At 34.6% G+C, this 20,521-nt stretch overlaps 2 protein-coding genes across 4 annotated transcripts; one reads left to right on the forward strand and one right to left on the reverse strand.

The window, feature by feature from the left end:
* The first annotated feature begins 2,154 nt into the window (after window positions 1–2,154).
* Window positions 2,155–7,068, forward strand: LOC120257196 (omega-6 fatty acid desaturase, chloroplastic). Its single transcript, XM_039264769.1, has 10 exons — window positions 2,155–2,313; window positions 2,416–2,464; window positions 3,304–3,524; window positions 3,603–3,746; window positions 3,852–4,003; window positions 5,129–5,251; window positions 5,373–5,550; window positions 5,717–5,835; window positions 6,335–6,449; window positions 6,533–7,068. Exons 1-10 carry the CDS (start codon window positions 2,275–2,277, stop codon window positions 6,692–6,694), a joined length of 1,302 nt encoding a protein of 433 aa, XP_039120703.1. The 5' UTR covers window positions 2,155–2,274; the 3' UTR covers window positions 6,695–7,068.
* Window positions 7,069–7,600: 532 nt separating this feature from the next.
* LOC120251469 lies at window positions 7,601–18,383 on the reverse strand. Of its 3 annotated transcripts, none has more exons than XM_039259993.1 (16): window positions 18,303–18,383; window positions 18,062–18,204; window positions 14,920–15,123; window positions 14,645–14,826; window positions 13,385–13,511; window positions 13,119–13,310; window positions 12,835–12,861; window positions 12,672–12,722; window positions 11,663–12,583; window positions 10,907–11,014; window positions 10,244–10,329; window positions 9,854–9,905; window positions 9,644–9,730; window positions 9,525–9,568; window positions 8,783–8,857; window positions 7,601–8,697 (listed from the first exon to the last, which is right to left on the reverse strand). In XM_039259993.1, the coding sequence occupies exons 2-16, from the start codon at window positions 18,161–18,163 to the stop codon at window positions 8,034–8,036; spliced, it is 2,922 nt and encodes a 973-aa protein (XP_039115927.1). In that variant the 5' UTR covers window positions 18,164–18,204; window positions 18,303–18,383; the 3' UTR covers window positions 7,601–8,033. The 3 variants fall into 3 exon arrangements, with proteins under 3 accessions (XP_039115927.1, XP_039115919.1, XP_039115931.1); XM_039259985.1 differs by having other exon boundaries at window positions 12,835–12,879; XM_039259997.1 differs by lacking the exon at window positions 12,835–12,861.
* Window positions 18,384–20,521: the final 2,138 nt, after the last annotated feature.

The raw sequence follows: 20,521 nt of genomic DNA on the forward strand, positions 1-20,521 counted from the left end.
TTTGTTTAAAAAAAATGAGTTTTCTGTTTAAGAAATGAATTTTTTGTTAAAAAAAATGAGTTTTCTGTTTAAGAAATGAGGTTTTTGTTTAAAAAAATGAGGTCTCTGATTAAGAAATGAGTTTTCTGTTTAAGAAATGAGTTTTCTGTTTAAGAAATGAGATTTTTGTTTAAACAAATTAGGTCTCTGTTTAAGAAATGAGTTTTTTGGGGTGTATTTATCACCCCCAAAATCTCTTTATTGCAGTTGGGCTGGGCCAGTGAGACAAAGCATGCGGCTCACAATCACAGTCACGTTGCATGAAAAATGGGATTTCGAACCCTAGAATTTTGATCTCCACCTCGATCTAGATCTCGATCTTACCAGAGAAAAAGGTGCAACCTTTCGATGCCTTCGCTCGAAGACGAGGAGCGCGCGGTCTTCCCCGAGGTCGACGACAAAGAAGATGAAAGAGATGAGGTCGACGACAGGGAAGACGATGAAGACGAAAAAGGCGAGATCGAACCCTCATCGGCATCGCTTCCTCCCTCCGTTCCCGTCACCAACTTAGGCACCATGGATCCAAACCCCGGAATGATCCCTAACCCTAACCCTATTGCTATCCATGTTGCGGTCTCCGCAGTTGAGAATGGTTCCGTTCAAGTTCAGCCCATCTTATCAGACGTCGCCACCGAAGGCCTCACCACTCCGACCGCCGAGGAACATCACCAACCGGATCGCCAACGCCGACAAAGATTTCTCCTTTAAGACCCCACACGAGCAGGCCACCTTCGAGATCGCTCGCCAGATCTGGAGCTCAGCACTCAAGCGTTCGCGCAAGATCAGCGACAATGAGACACTCAATGTCCCTACTCAATGAGGTTTCTGTTTAAAAAAATGAGGTCTCTGTTTAAAAAATAAGCTCTCTGTTTAAGAAATGAGTTCTCTGTTTATATGCTTGTTTGTCTTTGTTTAACTATCGATGTTTCTGTTTAATATATTGCGTTTACGTTTAAAAAAGTGCTTAAATATCGTTGTTTCTATTTAAATATGTACGAGTGGTCAAGATTAATTGGTTTTTATATCTAGGATTAATTTATCACGTAAATATTTGTTTTTCTGTTTAAATATTAATGTTTTTGTTTTAAAAATGAGTTTTATGTTTAAAAAAATGAGGTTTTTGTTTAAGAAATGAGTTTTTTGTTTAAGAAATGAGGTTTTTGTTTAAAGAAATGAGCTCTCTGTTTAAGATATGAACTCTCTGTTTAAGAAATGAGTTCTCTGTTTAAAAAATGATCTCTCTGTTTAAGAAATGAGTACATGCAAAAAAGAATGCAAAAAAGTTTAAGGGCATTGATGAAATTTCATAATGCAGGAGGTAAAAAGGAAGTGAAACAATAAAAGAAGGGATGTCTGAGGTATGCAAAACTCACAGGAGCTGTTTGGGAAGTTTTGAAATTATCGAGGGGTAAACAGTAATTTTCCCTTATTATTATTATTATTATTATTAAAGATTCAATGTTTAGTATTTAACTAAAATTAATCTTTTTTATTCCTTTGCCCTATTAAATAAAATAAAATTTTCAATTATTAAATTACAAGAAAAACTGAAAAAATAGCCTATAAATTATTAAATTATTAAATTTTTAAATTTGTGCATTTTAACTATATAATTATAGAAAATTTCGAACCTCTTATATTACAATTCATATTTAAGGTTCCTTGTGAGAGTTCAATGTGAGAATTACTTTTTGTTTTCCCCTCCAAAGTTGTATGGTGGTGAGATTATTCCTCAAGTGGTCAATTAAGCTACCGTATCTGATACACCTCTGTACCCACTTATCTTTTGCTTTATTGTTTGTCGACTTTGTTAAAAAAATAATAATAATAAATAAAATGCAAAAGCAAAATTAAAAAAATAATTATTATAAGATGTATTCCTTACAATTATGAACAATTAAATGTCAACATAGGGCCATTAAAAAAAATCAAATTTTTTTGGGAAATAAAAAATACAAATTTTAGATGTATTTAAATTAGTTTAAATAAATAATAATTTTTAATAATTTAATTATTTCATATGAGTATAAAAATTAAAAAAAGAAAAAAAAGAAAATTTTTAACTATTTATTTATTTATAAAATAAATAAAAATTTGGGCAACCATTCAAAACCAAACCATGTACTTGAAGAGAGAGAGACCATAGAATAGAGATAGCAAAAGAGGAGCAGCTTCGGAGGGGAGTCGCCGGAGTCGCCGGAGAGCCATCATTGCTCCGACCACCAGCCGTAGAAGATGGCGTGCTTCCTTGTTGATTCCATTCTCCATCTCTCCGTAATTATCCTGCTCTTCTTCTCAATCAATTTGATTAACAATTTTCTCCTTTTTTTTTTTTCTGATTTTTGTGTTTTTTTTTCCTTTTCCCCTGGATTTTAGGTTCCTCCTCGAAGTTCAGCTTGTAGTAATGGGTTGAGAAGCTCGAATGGTATGTTTATTGTGATTGTTGTTTAGAAATTTGCGTGGTGAGCTTAAAGATTGGATTTTTATTGCTAGAATTGTTTGCATTGTAGGGTTTATGGATGAGGTTTTATGTTTGTTTGCGCCTGAAATTAATTGTTGTATGAATGGTTTAATGATGGATTATTACAGTCTTTTACTGACTTTGCTAATAATTGATGGTGGTTTGGGCCACGTTAAAAATTAAAAAAAATAAAAAAAGGTAAAAATTAAAAAAAAAATTAAAAAATAAAGAAAGACAAAGAGAAAGAAGAAGAAGAGAGAGATTGAAGTAGATATACAATGACATATAGGGATTCTTAATTATGTGTTCTAGCATAGATATTGTGGCTTTATGCTCATGAGTGTTGGATTTGGAGCTTAAGGAACTTACTTTAAATGGAAGATTTTATAACAACTTGTCTTTAAGTTTTAAGTGAATATCATTTGGCAAGCTACATTGGTTCATATGTTGGACATGGTTCAGGCTGGAAGGAAATGAGCCATATATTCATAGTATAAAATCTTTAGGTTATAGCAATAGTGTTAAAAATGGATGTTGTACATCCTAATTTATAAAATTGTGTTTTCCTTGAATATTGGGTTCTATTTCATGCCAAAATTCCAGCTTCATGTCTTGAAATGATTTCTTTTTGTCAGGTAGGGCATCAATTTGAAAATCTTTTTTAGTTGACGAGGTTGTATGAGTGGTTCTTTATGAAGGGGATTAAATATAATTGGATGAGATTAACTTTCTTTCTAATAAAATTCTTGTAAATTTGATTAGTCATTATGAATTTTCTGATATGACTTTCTGGCATTGTGTAGGCATATATTGCCTTAAATGGGGAAGATTGGACCAAAGAGGGGGAAAAAGGGTTAAGACAGCTAAATTTGTTCGAGCTGCTGTACTCCCCATTTCACCACCCTTGCTTGATGATGAGGAAAAAAGGAAGCAAATGTCTGAAAGCTATGGCTTTACACAAATTGGCGAACCACTTCCAGACAACGTCACTCTGAAAGATGTGATGGATACCCTGCCCAAAAAGGTGATATAGTTATATCATTCATTGAACCAAAGCTTGATAATTCTGACTGACTAATCACTTAAATTTTTTTGTGGATAGGTGTTTGAAATTGATGACATGAAAGCATGGAAGTCAGTTTTCATATCTGTCGCTTCTTATGCACTGGGGATCTTCTTGACTTCAAAAGCTCCCTGGTATTTGCTTCCTTTGGCATGGGCATGGACTGGAACAGCCGCTACAGGGGTTAGTTTTCTTTTTCATGTTAGTTCAAAAGTAGTTTTCTGATGGCGTAAGCTTATGGTTCAATTGTTTAAATATTCTGCTAATTAATTTCGAATCTTTCTAAAGTTTTTTGTGATAGGCCACGATTGTGCTCATAAATCATTTTCAAGGAATAAACTGGTTGAAGATATTGTTGGAACGCTTGCCTTTCTGCCTCTCATATATCCTTATGAGCCCTGGCGTTTCAAGCATGACAAACATCATGCAAAAACAAACATGTGTGTGTTCTGTTCTCTTTCCTGAATAGCTTTGATTTGCTGATAACTCTTTTTGTGGCCATTGATAAAATTTCTTAGCTTACTGTTTTTTTTCCAGATTGCATGTTATGTTTCATTTACTCCTAACATGTTTTCACTGTGTTTTGTGTTCATGTCTTAGAAACTCTTTGTGATCTGTACATTTTCTCAATGGTGTCTTGATCTGCGTTTTGTTCCAAAAGCAAGATCTATGATGTTATAGTCTTCCATTATGATCTTTTAAGATCTCATTCTGATCTCAATTCTTTTCCTAGCTACACTATTCTCTTCAAACCATTTACTACTTCTTCCTAAATGCTGATTGCATGTCACAAAACAAGATTGATTTGGACTTGTTGGAAGTTTGATAGATAATTGCGGTTTCCAGGATTATGATTTAGTTTTTGTAAGGCAATATGAGGAAATTAAAGCAGTATGTATTTACACCAGAAATAAGAGAAATATGGACAAAAGATATAAGATGAAAAGGTAGAAGTTGTAGGAAGAGAAACGGAAGCAAAATGGAAGCTAAAGTTACTCGAGGCACATCATATATTGTTCCTAAAATTTTCTTTTGCTTTCAGCCCTGGCCAAACCTCAACTATTTTGGTTGTGTCACCTGTTTCAGACAGTGTTCTTGTTTTGGCCAGGATCATTATTAAAATAAAAACTAAGAAGTAAGTTACCATGTTAAAGTTTATGAAAACTATTTGAAAATATAGACTCCACTCTCAATGATAAGAAAATATATGCTATCATGGTCCCTTTCCTTCTTTTAGAAATTTGATGACATTCCTTTTTACAGGGTTTTCATAAAGTTTGATGATGAGATATTCTCTATTATGTTTTTTACTTGATGAATGTTTTGGTGTTACCCTCATATTGAGAAACTCATTACTGCTTGGGTAGAGATCTGTTCTGTAGCAGTAACGAAATTTTGATCAATGTTGCCATCCTCCTAATGCATTTGCTTTTTCAGAATTGTTCACCATGATGATTTATTGTCTAAAATCTTTTAAATCTCTTCTTCTGGGATCCAGAATCCTTTATGTACTTTCAATCTCCTTCACTGGCACAGCTTAACCACATAGTTCACTGAATCTCCAGGTTGTCAGAGGATACAGCATGGCACCCTGTCTGGAGAGATGAATTTGACTCTTCCCCTCTTCTGCAAAAGGCACTTATCTACGGATATGGTCCATTGCGGCCTTGGATGTCTATAACTCACTGGTATTCCACAATTTCATTAACTTTAATGTTTATGTCTAATTTAGCTTCCATTCATGATATTATGTCATTTATTTGTAATTCTACATGCATTTCTCACAAAAATTATCAAGTTTCTTATTAGGTTAATGTGGCACTTCGATCTGAAAAAGTTCAGACCGAATGAAGTTAGAAGGGTGAAGATAAGCCTAGCATGCGTGTTTGCGTTCATTGCCATTGGATGGCCCTTGATCATTTATAAGACAGGAATCATTGGATGGTTCAAGTTTTGGTTCATGCCTTGGATGGTGTATCACTTCTGGGTAATGTTTCTGGTCCACTTTTACTCCTAATCCACTCATTACACGATTGTTCTGGTTCAGGACCACAATGAGTATGTAGTGACTGGTATTACTATACCGATTGCTGGATGTCTGTCATAGTTGCTTCCACTTCTATAACTGATGTCGGCTTCTCTAACAATGTCAGATGAGTACTTTCACAATGGTCCATCACACCGCCCCACACATTCCTTTCAAAACTTCAGATGAGTGGGATGCTGCGCAGGCACAACTCGGAGGGACCGTACATTGTAACTATCCACGTTGGTACGTTGATTTGAATCACTTGTTCCTTTCAGTTATTTCTATTCCTGTGTAAGTTAGGTTTTTTATGGATTTACGATAGCTGGAAGAACATGAAGTTGAAAGAAATGAAAGTTCATCGCAAGTCTTTAGCACTGAGGAACCATGAAGATTGACAATCAACAGCACATTCTTCAGAACTGACTTTTGTTTCTTTGTTTTTTAACTTCTTCAAAAACAAAATTTAGTGGATTCTCTTAAGGGCAGTATGAATAATCAAGTTACAATGCAACTTAGGGCCTCAGAATTCATGTTACTATTCTAGATACCCTTCCAATTCTCTTCGCAAATGTGTTTCATGATCTCTTTTTCTGTGGCTTAGACTAGCCTCAGTAATGTGATAAATTCTAATTTTCTTGAAGGCGAAGCTAATCTTAAGTTCTTTATGCTTCTTCTCTAGTTTTTTGTATTTTGTCGCATACAAATTTAAAGATTGCTCGACTAATGCGACTTGCTTATACAGGATAGAGATTCTTTGTCATGATATTAATGTTCATATCCCTCACCATATTTCTTCGAGGATACCTAGCTACAATCTTCGGGCAGCTCATAAGTCACTCCAAGAGAACTGGGGAAAGGTGATTCTCTTCTTTTTCAATGAAATTCCTCGTCATTATTCTCGATTCAATCATTTATTAACACTGAAAATTCACATCAACAGTATTTAAACGAAGCAAACTGGAACTGGCGTCTAATGAAGACGATAATGACCATGTGCCATATATATAACAAGGAGCAATACTACATCCCATTCGACGATATTGCGCCGAAAGAGTCACAACCAATCAATTTCTTGAGGAAGGCGATGCCTGATTTCGCATGATTATGTACTTGTTTATTGCTCGACATAATACATCCGGGAACTCCGAGAAGCATGCTCTTCTTCTTTGAGATGTATACCCCTAAAGTTTCGTACTTCATTTTGAATCAAATATCATTTTCTTCGACATGGCTGGCAAGGATTGTTTAAGGCAGAGAGATGAGCAAATGACATGTTATGCTTTGGAGCATAAGAGCATTAGAGTGTAAAGTGTCAATTGCCAGCAATGTAAGAATTTGCTTTGCATAGCCATCTAATAGGCATAGCATAGCAATTTATTCTCGCTTCTCAGTTTTAGGAGTGTTCTATTTTATGTATAAAATTATATGATTTTAAGGTTATGTTTGATTAATAAACAGGTTTAAATATTACTTTTAATTTGATTAATTTAATCAGTATAATAATCCTATGGACACGGTTCTGCGAGATATGACTCATCCTATGAACTTATATTTATTTTATATAATAAATAAACAATAAAATTTATAAACTCATAACTAAAAATGAATTATATTTTAGCTTTGTGATAGTGGTATATCTTAGTTCAATGATAGTTACCACAGACCTGAATCACTGGATTATTATTATACATATACAAAGTTCAATATATTAATCTATAGTTCAAAAAAAAAATTATTTTGTTTTTTATTTTATTTTATTTTATTTTATTTTAAACAAACAACAAAAGAAAGATCCATTGCAAAATGCAAAGTAACCAATCAAGAAAGTAAACGAGTTAATTTCGATGTAAATTTTAATATTAATAACAAAACATGAGAGCCTAAAATTTTAAATAAGGATTTAACAAATTATAACATTATCTGCACATACTCTTCAACTTTAAAACCAGACCAAACAAAAGAAATGTTCATGAGGAAACAAAAAAATTACACATTGTTAATTATCAGATAACAAGAATAACCAAACCAGTAAAAACATGAATGAGCATCCACAAAGCATGCCTCTACAAAACCATCTGATCTAGACTTCCTCTTCTTTTTTTTTTCCTGATATCTTAATGCACTTTCACTACAATTCATAAACTCTGAATGATATATCAACATAAAACATTAAATAGACTTGGTTACAATAGCCTAAACTAAACATAGTCAGCTAGTCACAGCATATGGTCCACGACGTCATCCATACCTCGCGGCTTCCTACCGTCCCTACAAACCACCTGCATGACCACTTCATTCTCATTCCGACGACTCGGCATCACGGGGGCGAGAAATGTCTAACCAAGCAAGCAAAACATATCATGATCATAGTTACACCAAAGAAACAGATAAATAAAGGGGTAATTAACATGATCGTCGATGAACTCCAGTATCATTGTTTTTTAACTATGTCCCTTTCTCCTCTGATTCTTTCCCGACATGGCTGGGTTTTCTCGCCCCTTGTCTGAATCCGTCGGTGTTTTCACAGCAGGAGTCGCTGTTTCTTCAACTTTTGCTTTCGCCTTCACCTTTGAGCCATTTGCATCATGTTTTCCCTCAGATGCAGGTGTTCTGGAGGCTTTGCGTTTGCGTCGGGATCTTTCTAAAGACATTTTGGATGTCACTTCTTTCAGTTTCTTATCGGTAGTAGCATCAACACTCCGAGTTTTGGCGGTGGTATCAACAGCTTTTTCAGCTGACTTGCTAGTGTTTTTGTTAGACTTGACATTCTTGACCTTCGTACCAGATTTGGAGACGTTGGCCTTCGGGTTGCTGTCAGCTTTTGGAGTTTCATACTTCGCCTTGATGCTTCCCATAGGAGTGTCATCCGAGATCGTCTCAGAGCTGTCATCCTTGGTATCTTTCCCAAGTTCTTCTTTGTTCTTGCTAGGTGTAGAACTGCTCTCCTGGAATTTGTTTAAAGGTTTCTCCTTAGGTTTGCCAGAAGGGGATTTGGGGGTCCTTTTTGTCGAACTTCCTTTCGGTCGACCTCTTGGTCTTTTACCACTGGCAAGCTTACTGCTGGACTCATCACCATCAGGCTGAGATTTACCCCTTGAAACATCACTGAAGATTGTACATGAATATTAGATTTAGAATTTGTCTCACTGAAGATTAATCTGATAAAAAAAAAATTGAGGTAAGAATCTACCTGTTTTCTGGCACGGGTTCCTTGGCCGGTTTAAACCCAGAATCTAAACTTTTCAATTTTTTGTTTCGCTGTTTGCTGGTTAAATGGAAATCAGATAAATACATGTCACAAAAAGCTTAATATAGAAAGCAAAAAGACACAGCAACTACTCAATGAGCAGTGGTATTGATTAACAAGTAGTCGAGATTATTGCATTGCATAAACATGAAGTGCTACCAAAGGGAAAAATACAGCCCAGTCAATCAATCAAGAAAAATGCAAATTATATGCAAAATATTCCATAACAAACAAAGAAAATACAAAAATAGAAGCGAAGTAAAGAATATGGGTTAATTAATTATCCAAACACAAGTCTTTATTTTATCTTTTTAGAAAAGGCAACCTCACACATTAATTAATGAGATCGACCAACCTTTACTGAAGGACCCTGGCGTTCATCTTTTCATAAATTCTCTATGAAAATAAAAATTCCAAATGATGCAGTAGTCTAGAAAAAAAATATAAAGAAAACTATACCACCCATTAAATTAAAATGAGAAGCATTCACCACTCAAGGTATCAAAAACAAGAATTGATTGTCTACTGTGATTTAGATGATTTGTCAAATAATAATTTACCAAACAACGAATGAATATAGCATATGCAAACCTAAGGTAGAAATAAAATGTTAGATATTTTTTCTTGTATCAGAAAATTCCTCAAAGAATATCACATGCAAGTAATTACTAAATGAAGAATTTACCCCTCCAAAGAACCTTCGAGACTCAAAGTTTCTTTGGCTTGGCCCTGATAAGAAAATAAACAAATCAAAAATCAGTTCACAAGTCATAACAGAAAAATACTGAAAGACCAAGAACCCACCCCTTCTTTTGTTGAGCGACTTTCAATAAGCTTCCACCGCTCATCATTGAGAAAGAGCAACTCAACATCACCATCCTCATAATAAACCTGCAGTGACCAGAAACAACAAATTGAATGCAAAAAGTAAGAATCTTTACCTGCAGGAAAGACAATCACACTGCCGCCGAATAAAAGGTAAGAAAAATCACTATGCACTATGCATGTGCATACCTTATGCCTCCTTGTAACAGGATCAAAAGAATCAATAGTACCATGATAAAATCTGCAGTTGAAATAAAATACTCTTTAGTTTTATTATGATTATCACTAAAATTTGCAACAAAAAATTTACATAGAAAAGTTAGCCAATGCACATGCACATGACCTTGCATTGACATCTCAGCGTTAGGAACATAAAAGACAACCATAAAACTGGCATGTTAAAACATATTAAGAATATCAAATGTCACATTGCCAGTTGAATTCTGAAATGAAGAGAGGTGGTTATTGAAATATAAACATATTTATACGTAGCATACAAGATTCAGAACCAACTCATGTCAAGAGTCACAAAGTAAAAATGAAATACTCTGGCAGAAAACTCAGATAAATATATCTTACTCATTGTCATCAGGCCACCACACTTTAACCTTGGAACCAACAAGTTCCACACCAAGGTCTGTTTTAACATCTTCAGCTTCAAGAGTCTGACATAAATAATAGATAAACAGACAACATGACTGGTGTTAGTAGAAAAGATGAAAACAGCATCCAGGTGATGATGACAATAACTTTTTATGCAGGAAATGTGTTGAATAAGCCTAGCAGCCAATAATAATATTTAAATAAATGTAAGAAAAAAAGTAGTCAACAAAAATAAATTAAATGCTCCGAGTTATAAGGGAATATAAACAAACATTTTATAAGGGACACCAAACACATTAAAGATAGATCTAACTTATAAATTGGCCCTCACAGATGATTCATTGCAATGAACCAAACATATCTCACATCCACCAAAACTGGTTCAATTGATGCCTTTTGTCTTATCAGCACCATCAAATACAATAACGCTAATGCAATCAGAACTCTGTCAATCATTCAGTATCAATCTAGCTTTGCATTAAATCAAGGGAACTCTTCACTAATTAGAGACAGATTAGTTGAAAACTGAATGTACAGTAATGATCCTTGCACTAAAAAGAATTAACACTAGGAAAAAAACAACACAAACTAATATGCATTGATTTACAAGTGCAATATATTGTATGAAAATATCATTACCTCCTCCAGACCACTAGCACGTTTCCTGCGAGCTTTTCTCTTAACACTATCAGTCAAATGACTTTGCTCTCTGAGCATCTTACTCGCTGATTTCTTGGAAATCATATCCTATAAATAAAAAAAAAAGAGTCAGTTATAAATGATTGCAATTAAATGTTATAACCAACAAATCAAACAATATCTACCAGTCTACAAACAGATCCAGCAAAGATAAGCAAGCCTCATCATGTTAATAATTTAAACAACTAAAGAATAAACGATGGTGGGAGACCCCAAAAGTGATCGCACGTTGTATTAACTTATAGTGCTTGTGAGATTCCATCATCCACTAAAGTGCATTTATCAGATTTCTGGACTCAATTGTAGAATTGATAAAACTTTATTGCCCCAGCACTCAAACTCAAAATGCGCAAGGGACGTTGATTGACATTAAAAAAAGGTGGTTTACACTCAAAAATTTTCAAGTGCCTAGTTAACAGGAAAGTGACAAAACAGATGTGAATCTTCACTACTTGAGAAGGTCAAAGAAATAGTTGGAACTGTACCTAAAGAGGATACGGAAAGGTGAGTATTTTTGGAACAATAACACAAGCAACCATAAGACTATTCAAACCAAAAAATCAACCAAAGATATCTTGACCCACTCTTTACTAATGAGATAGAGCATTGTTCTTCCATTTTAAACTTTTTCAACACTTCAAGTCTTCAAACCAACTAAGAGAACAACTCATTGCGACATATAAGTTTAATAGTTACCTTCAAACTCATTTCTTCAGATGCATCCTCCTCAATTAAAGCTTTACCCTTCCGATGCTTGACTTTAGATTTATGTCCTCCTGATGACCCTACCTCAGGAAGCTTTCTTGGAACTTCCTTTTTACCTGTCTGCTTGGTGGGTTTTACACCAGCAGCATTCTTGACATCAGCATCTTTAGTTGATGGAATAGCAGCTGCGGTTGGTGTGTCACCGTCAGCAGCACTCTCTGCATGTACCTTCTTAGCTGAACGCTTCTGTGATTTTCCTCCTGAATTGCCAGTAAAATCAGCATCCTGCTTGGGATCAATGCCCCCAGGAGCTGCTGTTTTCTCTGATGTGTGATCACTCTTAAAATCGCTTTTATGTCGATCCCTTTGTTTTACTCCAGTTTTTGAACCAGGAGGCCTGCCCCGCTTAGGGCGAGGAGCCACAGGAACATCTGCATTAACAGTTGGAGAAGCAATCTGAACAGCTCCATTTCCTGAACACGACAGAGGCTCAATATCCTTTTTATCACTTTGCAGAGATGCAGCTGCCTCTGTTTCTTTACCGGATGGACAATCGGAATTTGAACTATGAGCCTCTTTAACATGAATTTCACTCCTATTAGGCATTGCTGAAGCCTCTTTATCACTGTCTACTTGAGAATGATCAGTGCCTTCATTTACCTGAATTGAAGAACCAGTTTTATGACCTATCTCTGTCTTTGTACTGTGATTTGAGATATCATCTCTCCCTACAACTTCAGTCTCCAAGTTCTCAGGCTTTTGTTCTTCAAGTATAGGTTGTGCCATGGAGTCAACATCTGCAATCTTCGCCGTCTCATCAGTCCCATTGCTCATAACTAATTTTCCCGGCTTTTCAGTAGCTCTATCATCCTCTGCAGGATAACCTACTTCTGGCTCCCTAAGTTCAGGCCCCTAATGAATATAAAAAACAAAACTCAGATAATTCAATTATCATAAACAACAACATTGCAAGAAGTCAAGCACAGTCATGCACAGTTACCTGAGGAAGATCATCTGAGATGGTCCTATCTGACAATTTGCTGTCCTCTGCCTGGAAAAATGGAAATTATATTGTTCACAAGCAATAGTTAACACGCTAAATTTTTTTTTTTCTTTTTTTTGGGGTGTAATGCCGAAGTTACATTTAATATCAAAATAGGCACCTGAGTATCCGTCTTGACATCACAATTCTGGAGTCGCATGCATAACTATCATTTTTCATAATCTCCGAAGTTATTATGAAGTAAACAAAGTTTTTTATTTAGAAAAGATACAATAACAAAAGGGAAAATGAAGATGACAGATTGACAACTTCACAAGAGAAACCACCAGAAATAGTAAACACAAAATGCAAGGAAACCCAAGCTAATGAAGAAAACCATCAAAATCAAATTTATTGATCAAGTATGGACTGAAATTTAAGGTTAACAGCAAGAGAAGAAAATACCATATGCTCTCTAGATGAGTGTAAACCATCATGTGCTTCAGACTTCCCCTGGCAAATTGTACCAATAATATCGCTATATTCGCTTAAAGAAGCACCCATTGATTGCACTACTTCCACCAAGTAAGGTTTCAACTTAGCGCCACAGTTCACAATTACTTTTTCCACTAATCTGCGAGCAGCTGGCACAACATCCTGAAACCAAGACAGATCAGAGGAGGAAATATTATTAAGAAATTATGTATTGAATAAACAAATGAGTAATTCACCTCACTATCTTTCTTTGCACAAGCCAGAAGAAATGAGAGAAGCTCAGAGGAGATATCTTCACTCTCCTCTAACACAAGTGTCATGATAGTTTCAATTGATGAAAAGACTTTTTCTGAATGATTTGACCTGAAAGTTGCATAATCATAACGTGATAAGAAACGTAGGCAAAAGTAACATGGAGAGAAATTATCGTCTACAAAAGTGCTAAAACTTTCTTAACATGGATGACATAGAAAATAAACTATAAATGTTTCTAATAATTATTTCATTCCTACAGAACTTTGAGCAATTAAGATTCACACCATTCATGAGGCCCCAAACAGGTGAATAGGCAAATTTACATTATACGTGCAAAATTCAAAGCACAGACTCCAGCAAGCAAAAAATGTCTGCTTTGAAACATAAATTACTAGGAATAACAAAACTATTGTTTGAATTTTCAAGCTGATTCATGATGATAATTTCCAGAACAAAGAATATTAAGCCAGAAAATCAACATGCCACATTATTTGTCTACTTCAATTACATAGTTGATATGATGCCAAATAGAAAGAGAAATCCCAACATCTAGCATTTCTAAATAGCTATTTATAAAAATTTTAATTGCGAAAAGAGGAATGTCTAACAGAATGGAAAAAAAGAATGACAAGAAGCACAAATAGCACTAGAATTTATCATGTGAAAGATAATTTTGTCAACATAGTAAATCATTAAACTCCAAATCTATTCTGAAACTGTTTTTTGCATTGCCAGTAACAACAAGATATCAACAATAAACCTGATCTTATCCAAATCAAGCGTAACAAATATATGTGGCTTGATAATTGAATCATTGGTGAGAACACTTGACAGGGCTCAAAGCATGATAGAACATTCCATCAGAAAAAATGATATGCAAAAGACGGCCTCAGATACAACCAAGAGTAGAGCCTCTCACAGAAGCTCCAATGAAGGATAAAGAGAAAGCTATAAATTTAAAAAACGGAGGCACGAATTTCATTGTATACAATGAAAACCCTCCGTCAGCAACATGTTAACATCTTTGAACAAAGATTTGACAAGTGGACAGTAATAGCTTGTAAATGCACTCACTCTTTACATATGTAGCATGCCACACACACACAAGAATAAACAAGAAACTAAAACAGGTTATTAAGCAAGATTATCATATAAACCTAAAAGAAATGCTTGCTATGTACTGCTCAAGAGAAAATTGATGCATGTCTTGTTCGAGAAAGATAACTAAAAAGCCTCCTCACCTTAAGGTCTTTAAGAAATGTTGAAACATCTCTAAAATCAATGCATCACATTCTAGATCCAGCATTACCACACATGATCGAACCTTTGCAACAGTTTCAAGAATAGAAACCCTCTTTGTGTATGACCGGCTAGATATGTCATCCAACCTTTTGAAGGTTTCAACGATCTTGTGAAAGACCACCTGAATATTTACACAACACACAGAACACTATAATTAACAAAAACAAGGTAGATATGCTTGAATATATGCATGAATAATGTTGTATTACTTGACCTTCATCAAATCATCATTATAAGGGGCCTCTGGTGCTGTTATTCTTGTGATTTCACTAATACAGGATGCTACGCCAACTTTGACATTCAAATCTAGATGTTTAAAGAGTTCTTCAGAAACCAGGGCATTAATTACAGGATTAAGTGCGGCTGACATCGATGGAGATGGCGATTGATCCACCCTCACCAAGAAACTTTCAGTTAGCTGAAATTATGACAACAATTCAGATATAAACCATCTCAGGCATCCATAGAGATGCCATGTCCTCTAAGGGGAAAAACTGCTTCTTTAAAAATTCAGAATACAAAACAAAATACAATGACAAGCACATATTTGAAAAGTAAAAGTGATCATGATTAATAAAAATACACAGAAAAAAATAAAAAACAATACTAATGACTCCACTAAGGTGATTTCTATATAACCAGTCAAAGGCGCAATAAAAGAGGGGGACTGAGATGGCCCCTAATGCAAATGTGAGGCACACCAAGAGTTGATACAGAACATATACGGAAACTAGAATGCCTAGTACGAGTATCCCAGACATTGAATATATGAACAGAAAAGCCATTACTGAAATGAAAGGCAAAAACATAACAAATGACTTTCCAGTAATAACAATATTCTACCAAAGTAGAACATCAACTAGATTTTATAACAATAATAACAAGAATGAATACACATATTCAAAAAGGAATACATCAACCCACACTTTAAAAGTAATTTCTTATTAATTAATAGTATTAACACATAAATAAATCTAATATCCAACTATAAATATACACTAAGATTTTCTCACACAGTCTAAAATAAAAGATTATATAAATGAGTCATCTGCTTAGCAAAGGTTAAAAAAAAAATGAGTTACGGCTTTTATAATCATCCACAAGTTGGCACTGTAGGCTTAGGCACTAGAAGAACATTGCAAGGGACAGAACAGCATAGAGAACGTTTATGAGGGTTTTTTGTGCTACATTCAACCTGTCATGTAAGAAACATCAACCTGACTTGGGTTTGCCTCATATGGGCATGTATCACAATAAAAATAAGGTCTAAGACCATACTAATGAAATTTTCCTTGGCACAATCTGAGTCACGTAATTTCCAAATAAGCTCCTGACTATACCAACTTGAGAACAATTTCTACAAAGACCTCAAAGGTATTTCCTACGCCTAACAGAATCGTATGATTTACCTAAGTTCTAACAAAGACAAGCTTAACATATTGACGGATAAATATCCTTAAAAAGTGAGAACTCCAATATCTCAGTTCAATTTGTCAACATAATGGTGAGCCATGAAAACCATGAGCATAAAATACTAGCCAAATGGATGCATAGAGAACTTCATACTGCCTTTTAAATTACAAAAAAATTAAAAATCAAGCATACTTGTCATAAGATGAATATACTTCGACACATACCACTATCAAAACGACAGCATCACAAATGGCACTGTCTACCAAGAGGGTAGAGCTCAAATGGGTCAGTCAAGATTTTCAAAAGAACGGCAAGACAAACAAAAATCCGGCACATAAAGAATTGATCATATGGATGACAGACATGTAGGACTCCACACTGTCCCAGTAAAAGTGAAAAGACAAACATGTTATAGATGTCAAAAGATGAGAATACCACAATTTATGTCACAAAGGAACAATAAGATTACAAATGATGCCTGGTGTTGTGAAGGAGAGGACTTAATGGCTCAGTTAAATTTTTTCAAAGCATGGTGAGATTCAGAAAAAGTAAAGCACATACAGCACTGGTTGAATGGATCACACAAATATTGGAGTTTTCCTTTGAAGTGCAAATGTAAGTATTATATAATAGTTAGATGAGAATGCTTTGACAAGTACAACAAAACGAAAAATGGCATTGCACAGACTTAAAAGAGAGGACTTAAACTTGTTGGATATAATTTCGACAGAATGACGGCATCAAGAAAAATACGAATCATAAAGCACTGATCATTCTGGTGTCATAAATAAAGGAATTCATAGTTTCCCATAAAAGTGCAAATGCAAATCATGTAATACTTGATAGAAGATGAGAATACTTAGGTATGTGTCACATTACACAGAACAACAAGATCAAACGGTATTAGGCATCTAAAGTCAGAACTTAATGCACGACAAGATCATAAACAGTATTGGCATCTAAAGCGAGAACGTAATGCCCTTGGAAGTTGGAAGATACAAATGATTTGACACATGTCGTTATAAGGAGCAAGAAGATCACATAATGTTTAGCGGTCCTAATGAAGAGGAATCAGATGTCTCCGTTAAATTTTTCACAGGAATAGTGGGATCAAGAAAAATACAACCCACAAAGCACTGGTTAAATGGATGTCAAACATAGAACTTCAAGATGTTCCTTTAAAATGTGAATGCAAATACTGCATAGTTGTTTGAAACGATAATACTTCTACTAGAGTCACTCTGAGAAACCAGATCACCAATGTTGCTCTGTACCTAAAAGCACTCATTGGATGGATGTCATCGAGGAGTATAGGAATTCGCACTGTCCCTAGGAGGTCCAAGTGTAAATATTGCATGATTGATAGAAGATGATAATCATGTAATGTTTACACTACAAGAAATAGCAAGCATGCCTGTTCCACAGAGTGGCATCCCCTGCTGCGTAGGTAATATCTCAATATATGCTAGGGCTGAAAGGGGATCACAAGGTGTCGTTCCCATTACTAGGATATCTAAAATACCCAAGGAGGACTTCATTCACAACAGTTCTCAAGCTTCTCCGATATCTTCTATGTTCCCATGGGCAGGAAAGATAACCGCTTGCTCCCAAATAAAATTAAAAAAAAAACGGTCAGAAATATCACTGCATTTGCAAAATATCAACATTCGCCTGGTCCGAATAATCACCAACAGCGAAAATAAATAGATAACCAAATCTCTCAACAGAAACACAAATCAGTCCCAAATTTCAATTTTGTTTATCCTCTAAACACACATGAAAACCATATTTACAAGAGAAAAAAATGGCTAAAGAACCACTTCAAATCCAGATTCCATCAAACTAAAAAACTTCTATAAAACCCCAAACTCCAAACCTAGCAGTCCAAAAATACCCCAAAAGAGATTCATTCACAAAAGAACCAAGCCAAAAACAGCGCTTACATCAAGAAGTCCAAGCAGTTCATCGACATCCGACGGAGGCGAAGCCAGTCGATTCCCGACCTCCAAAAGCCGGTTCTCCAACTCCTTCTCCGCATCCGCCATCGCTCTCCCAAGACCTCCCACCTCCTCAGGCCATCAAAACCCTAACCAAACCCCAACAAAGCACAATCCGAGCATCAAATCCAACGCATCAACGTAGTGAAATCGATACAAAACCTAGGGTTTCACTGGGGATTCATACCTGCTGCCCTAGCTTCGCTCTCTCGAGAGTGATGTGAGGTTCGTGCTCTCTCAAAGAACGCCAAGAGAAACCCTCGAAGAGACCCAAAGGTGCCTCTTTTAAAGCGGATCCGTCACGGATTCCGCCCGGTTTATTAACTCTCGTTTAGTGAATGGTTTCAAGTCCGCGCACGGGTTCTATATTTCACTGAACTGGACTGTCACGTGCCTACCAATGTTTGCACGTGCACTCAGGGCTTCCGAAGAAAAACTTTTCTTTTTTAGAAACACTCGTTTTAAAAATATCTTTAAATTATAATTATTTATGAAAATAAATTTAAATTTAATTATAAAAAATTAAGAATAATTTATTAACCCGTGATCACTGAAATAATGGTAATTCATCACAAAGTGCGAAATTGGACAAGGATTTACAGCCTTACTCATTATATTTTTTATACATTGTATATTATGACGCGTTACTATCATTAGTACTGTTTATTAGTTTTGTGTGAGTCTCTTAGAAAGAAGAACAATGTTTTTTCCCATTCATGATTGTGTTGCATTAAAAATTTATTTTGAGAGGAGGCAATCGTAATTGGTATGCATCGCCATACATATGTCTTTTTGACGGCGTTGTTATTTTTGTCAAAAAAAAAAAAACATTAATTTATATTTCTTGAAAGTGTTGTTATTTTGGTAAATTTCAATAACTCTAATCATTTCTCAATAACATACCAAGATTTTTCCCATGCACATTTTTTTAATATGATTTTATTAATGATTTTTTAATATGCAAATAATCCATTTTTACAGACACTTTTTATCGCCTCAACTATACATTAAAACAGGGTCAAATACTCGATCTTCCATAAATAAGTCAAATATATCACTGTTTGGTTATTGCTGTAATGATTATCAATGTAGCTATTAAATAAGTTTAGTTTTAAAATTTCATTAGCTCTTTTAAAGTAACAATTTCAAACAATAAAAAAAAATATAAAAACTAATAATTTAAACACGAATGAATTCATAAATAAATTTAAAGGACTTCTATTTATGAATTTTAAGCATAGTGATAGATCTTTTAGTGAATTTTTATATATACTAATTCTAATGTTTTTTATCATTATTTGTGCATTTTAAATATGTACAAAAAAAGATTTTAATGTTTGTAGGACAAATCTTTCATGCTTGTACAATTATATTTCAATAACTTTAATAACCTTTTAAAAATAAAAAAAATAAATATTTTTTTTGGGAAAATTACTATTTACCCCTACACTGTTTAAAATTTTCCAAACAACCCCTGCAAGTTATGAATACCACGGACAACCCTTCCTTTATCATTTTACTTCCTTTTTACCCCTTGTAGGTCACTTGGACTGGGTCCATGTTGTGAAATTCCATCATTGCCCTTAAAAATGGTGGGAAAAAAACCCGTCCAATCACATCATGCCTAACATTTTTTACATTTCTTTTTTATTTTCTGAAACAAACTTTGGAAGTCTTTTATCCTTGTCTTGTCCCTGGTTCCATTTAAAATTATACAGTTTTTTGTTTAAACATAAATGTTTCCGTTTAAAATTATCAAGTTTCTGTTTAAATATATCCATTTTAAGTTTAAACAAAAATGATTTTAGTAGATATTCGGATTCTACGAGCGTATCCGTCCACCCTTAGGGCCACCCTGACGGTTTAGTAGGCCTTCCTTACTCGTTAGATCATTTTGAAGTTTTGTCATTGCATGTCGGACAACGTTTTGTAGGCGCTAACCATTTAAAAAACTCACTTCACTACCACGAGTGCGGGCACAATCGTAGATCTTGCAAAAAAACTATCGCCAACTAAGCATAAATGATAACTCATATTCGTTACATATGTTTGCCACAAACTATCGCCTATTATTGTACATTTTGCTCGTTATTTATGAAAATCGTTTTCATAAACAAACGCAAATTTAAAATAAAACAATGGTATTTAAACATAAACATAGTTGTACAAGTTAATTATTGATTAATTATCTCAGTTTCCGCTTAAAACTTATGTTTTTTCTCAACTATTATTGTCATGTCCTTGTTTCCGTTTAAAATTATACAGTTTTTTGTTTAAGCATAAATATTTCCGTTTAAATTTATCAAGTCTCTGTTTAAAATGTTATGTCTCTGCTTAAATATATCTAGTTTCAGTTTAAACAAAAATGATTTTAGTAGGTATTCGGATTCTACGAGCGTATCCATC

Source organism: Dioscorea cayenensis, chromosome 3 (genome assembly GCF_009730915.1).
Source record: "Dioscorea cayenensis subsp. rotundata cultivar TDr96_F1 chromosome 3, TDr96_F1_v2_PseudoChromosome.rev07_lg8_w22 25.fasta, whole genome shotgun sequence".
Taxonomy (NCBI): Eukaryota; Viridiplantae; Streptophyta; class Magnoliopsida; order Dioscoreales; family Dioscoreaceae; genus Dioscorea; species Dioscorea cayenensis.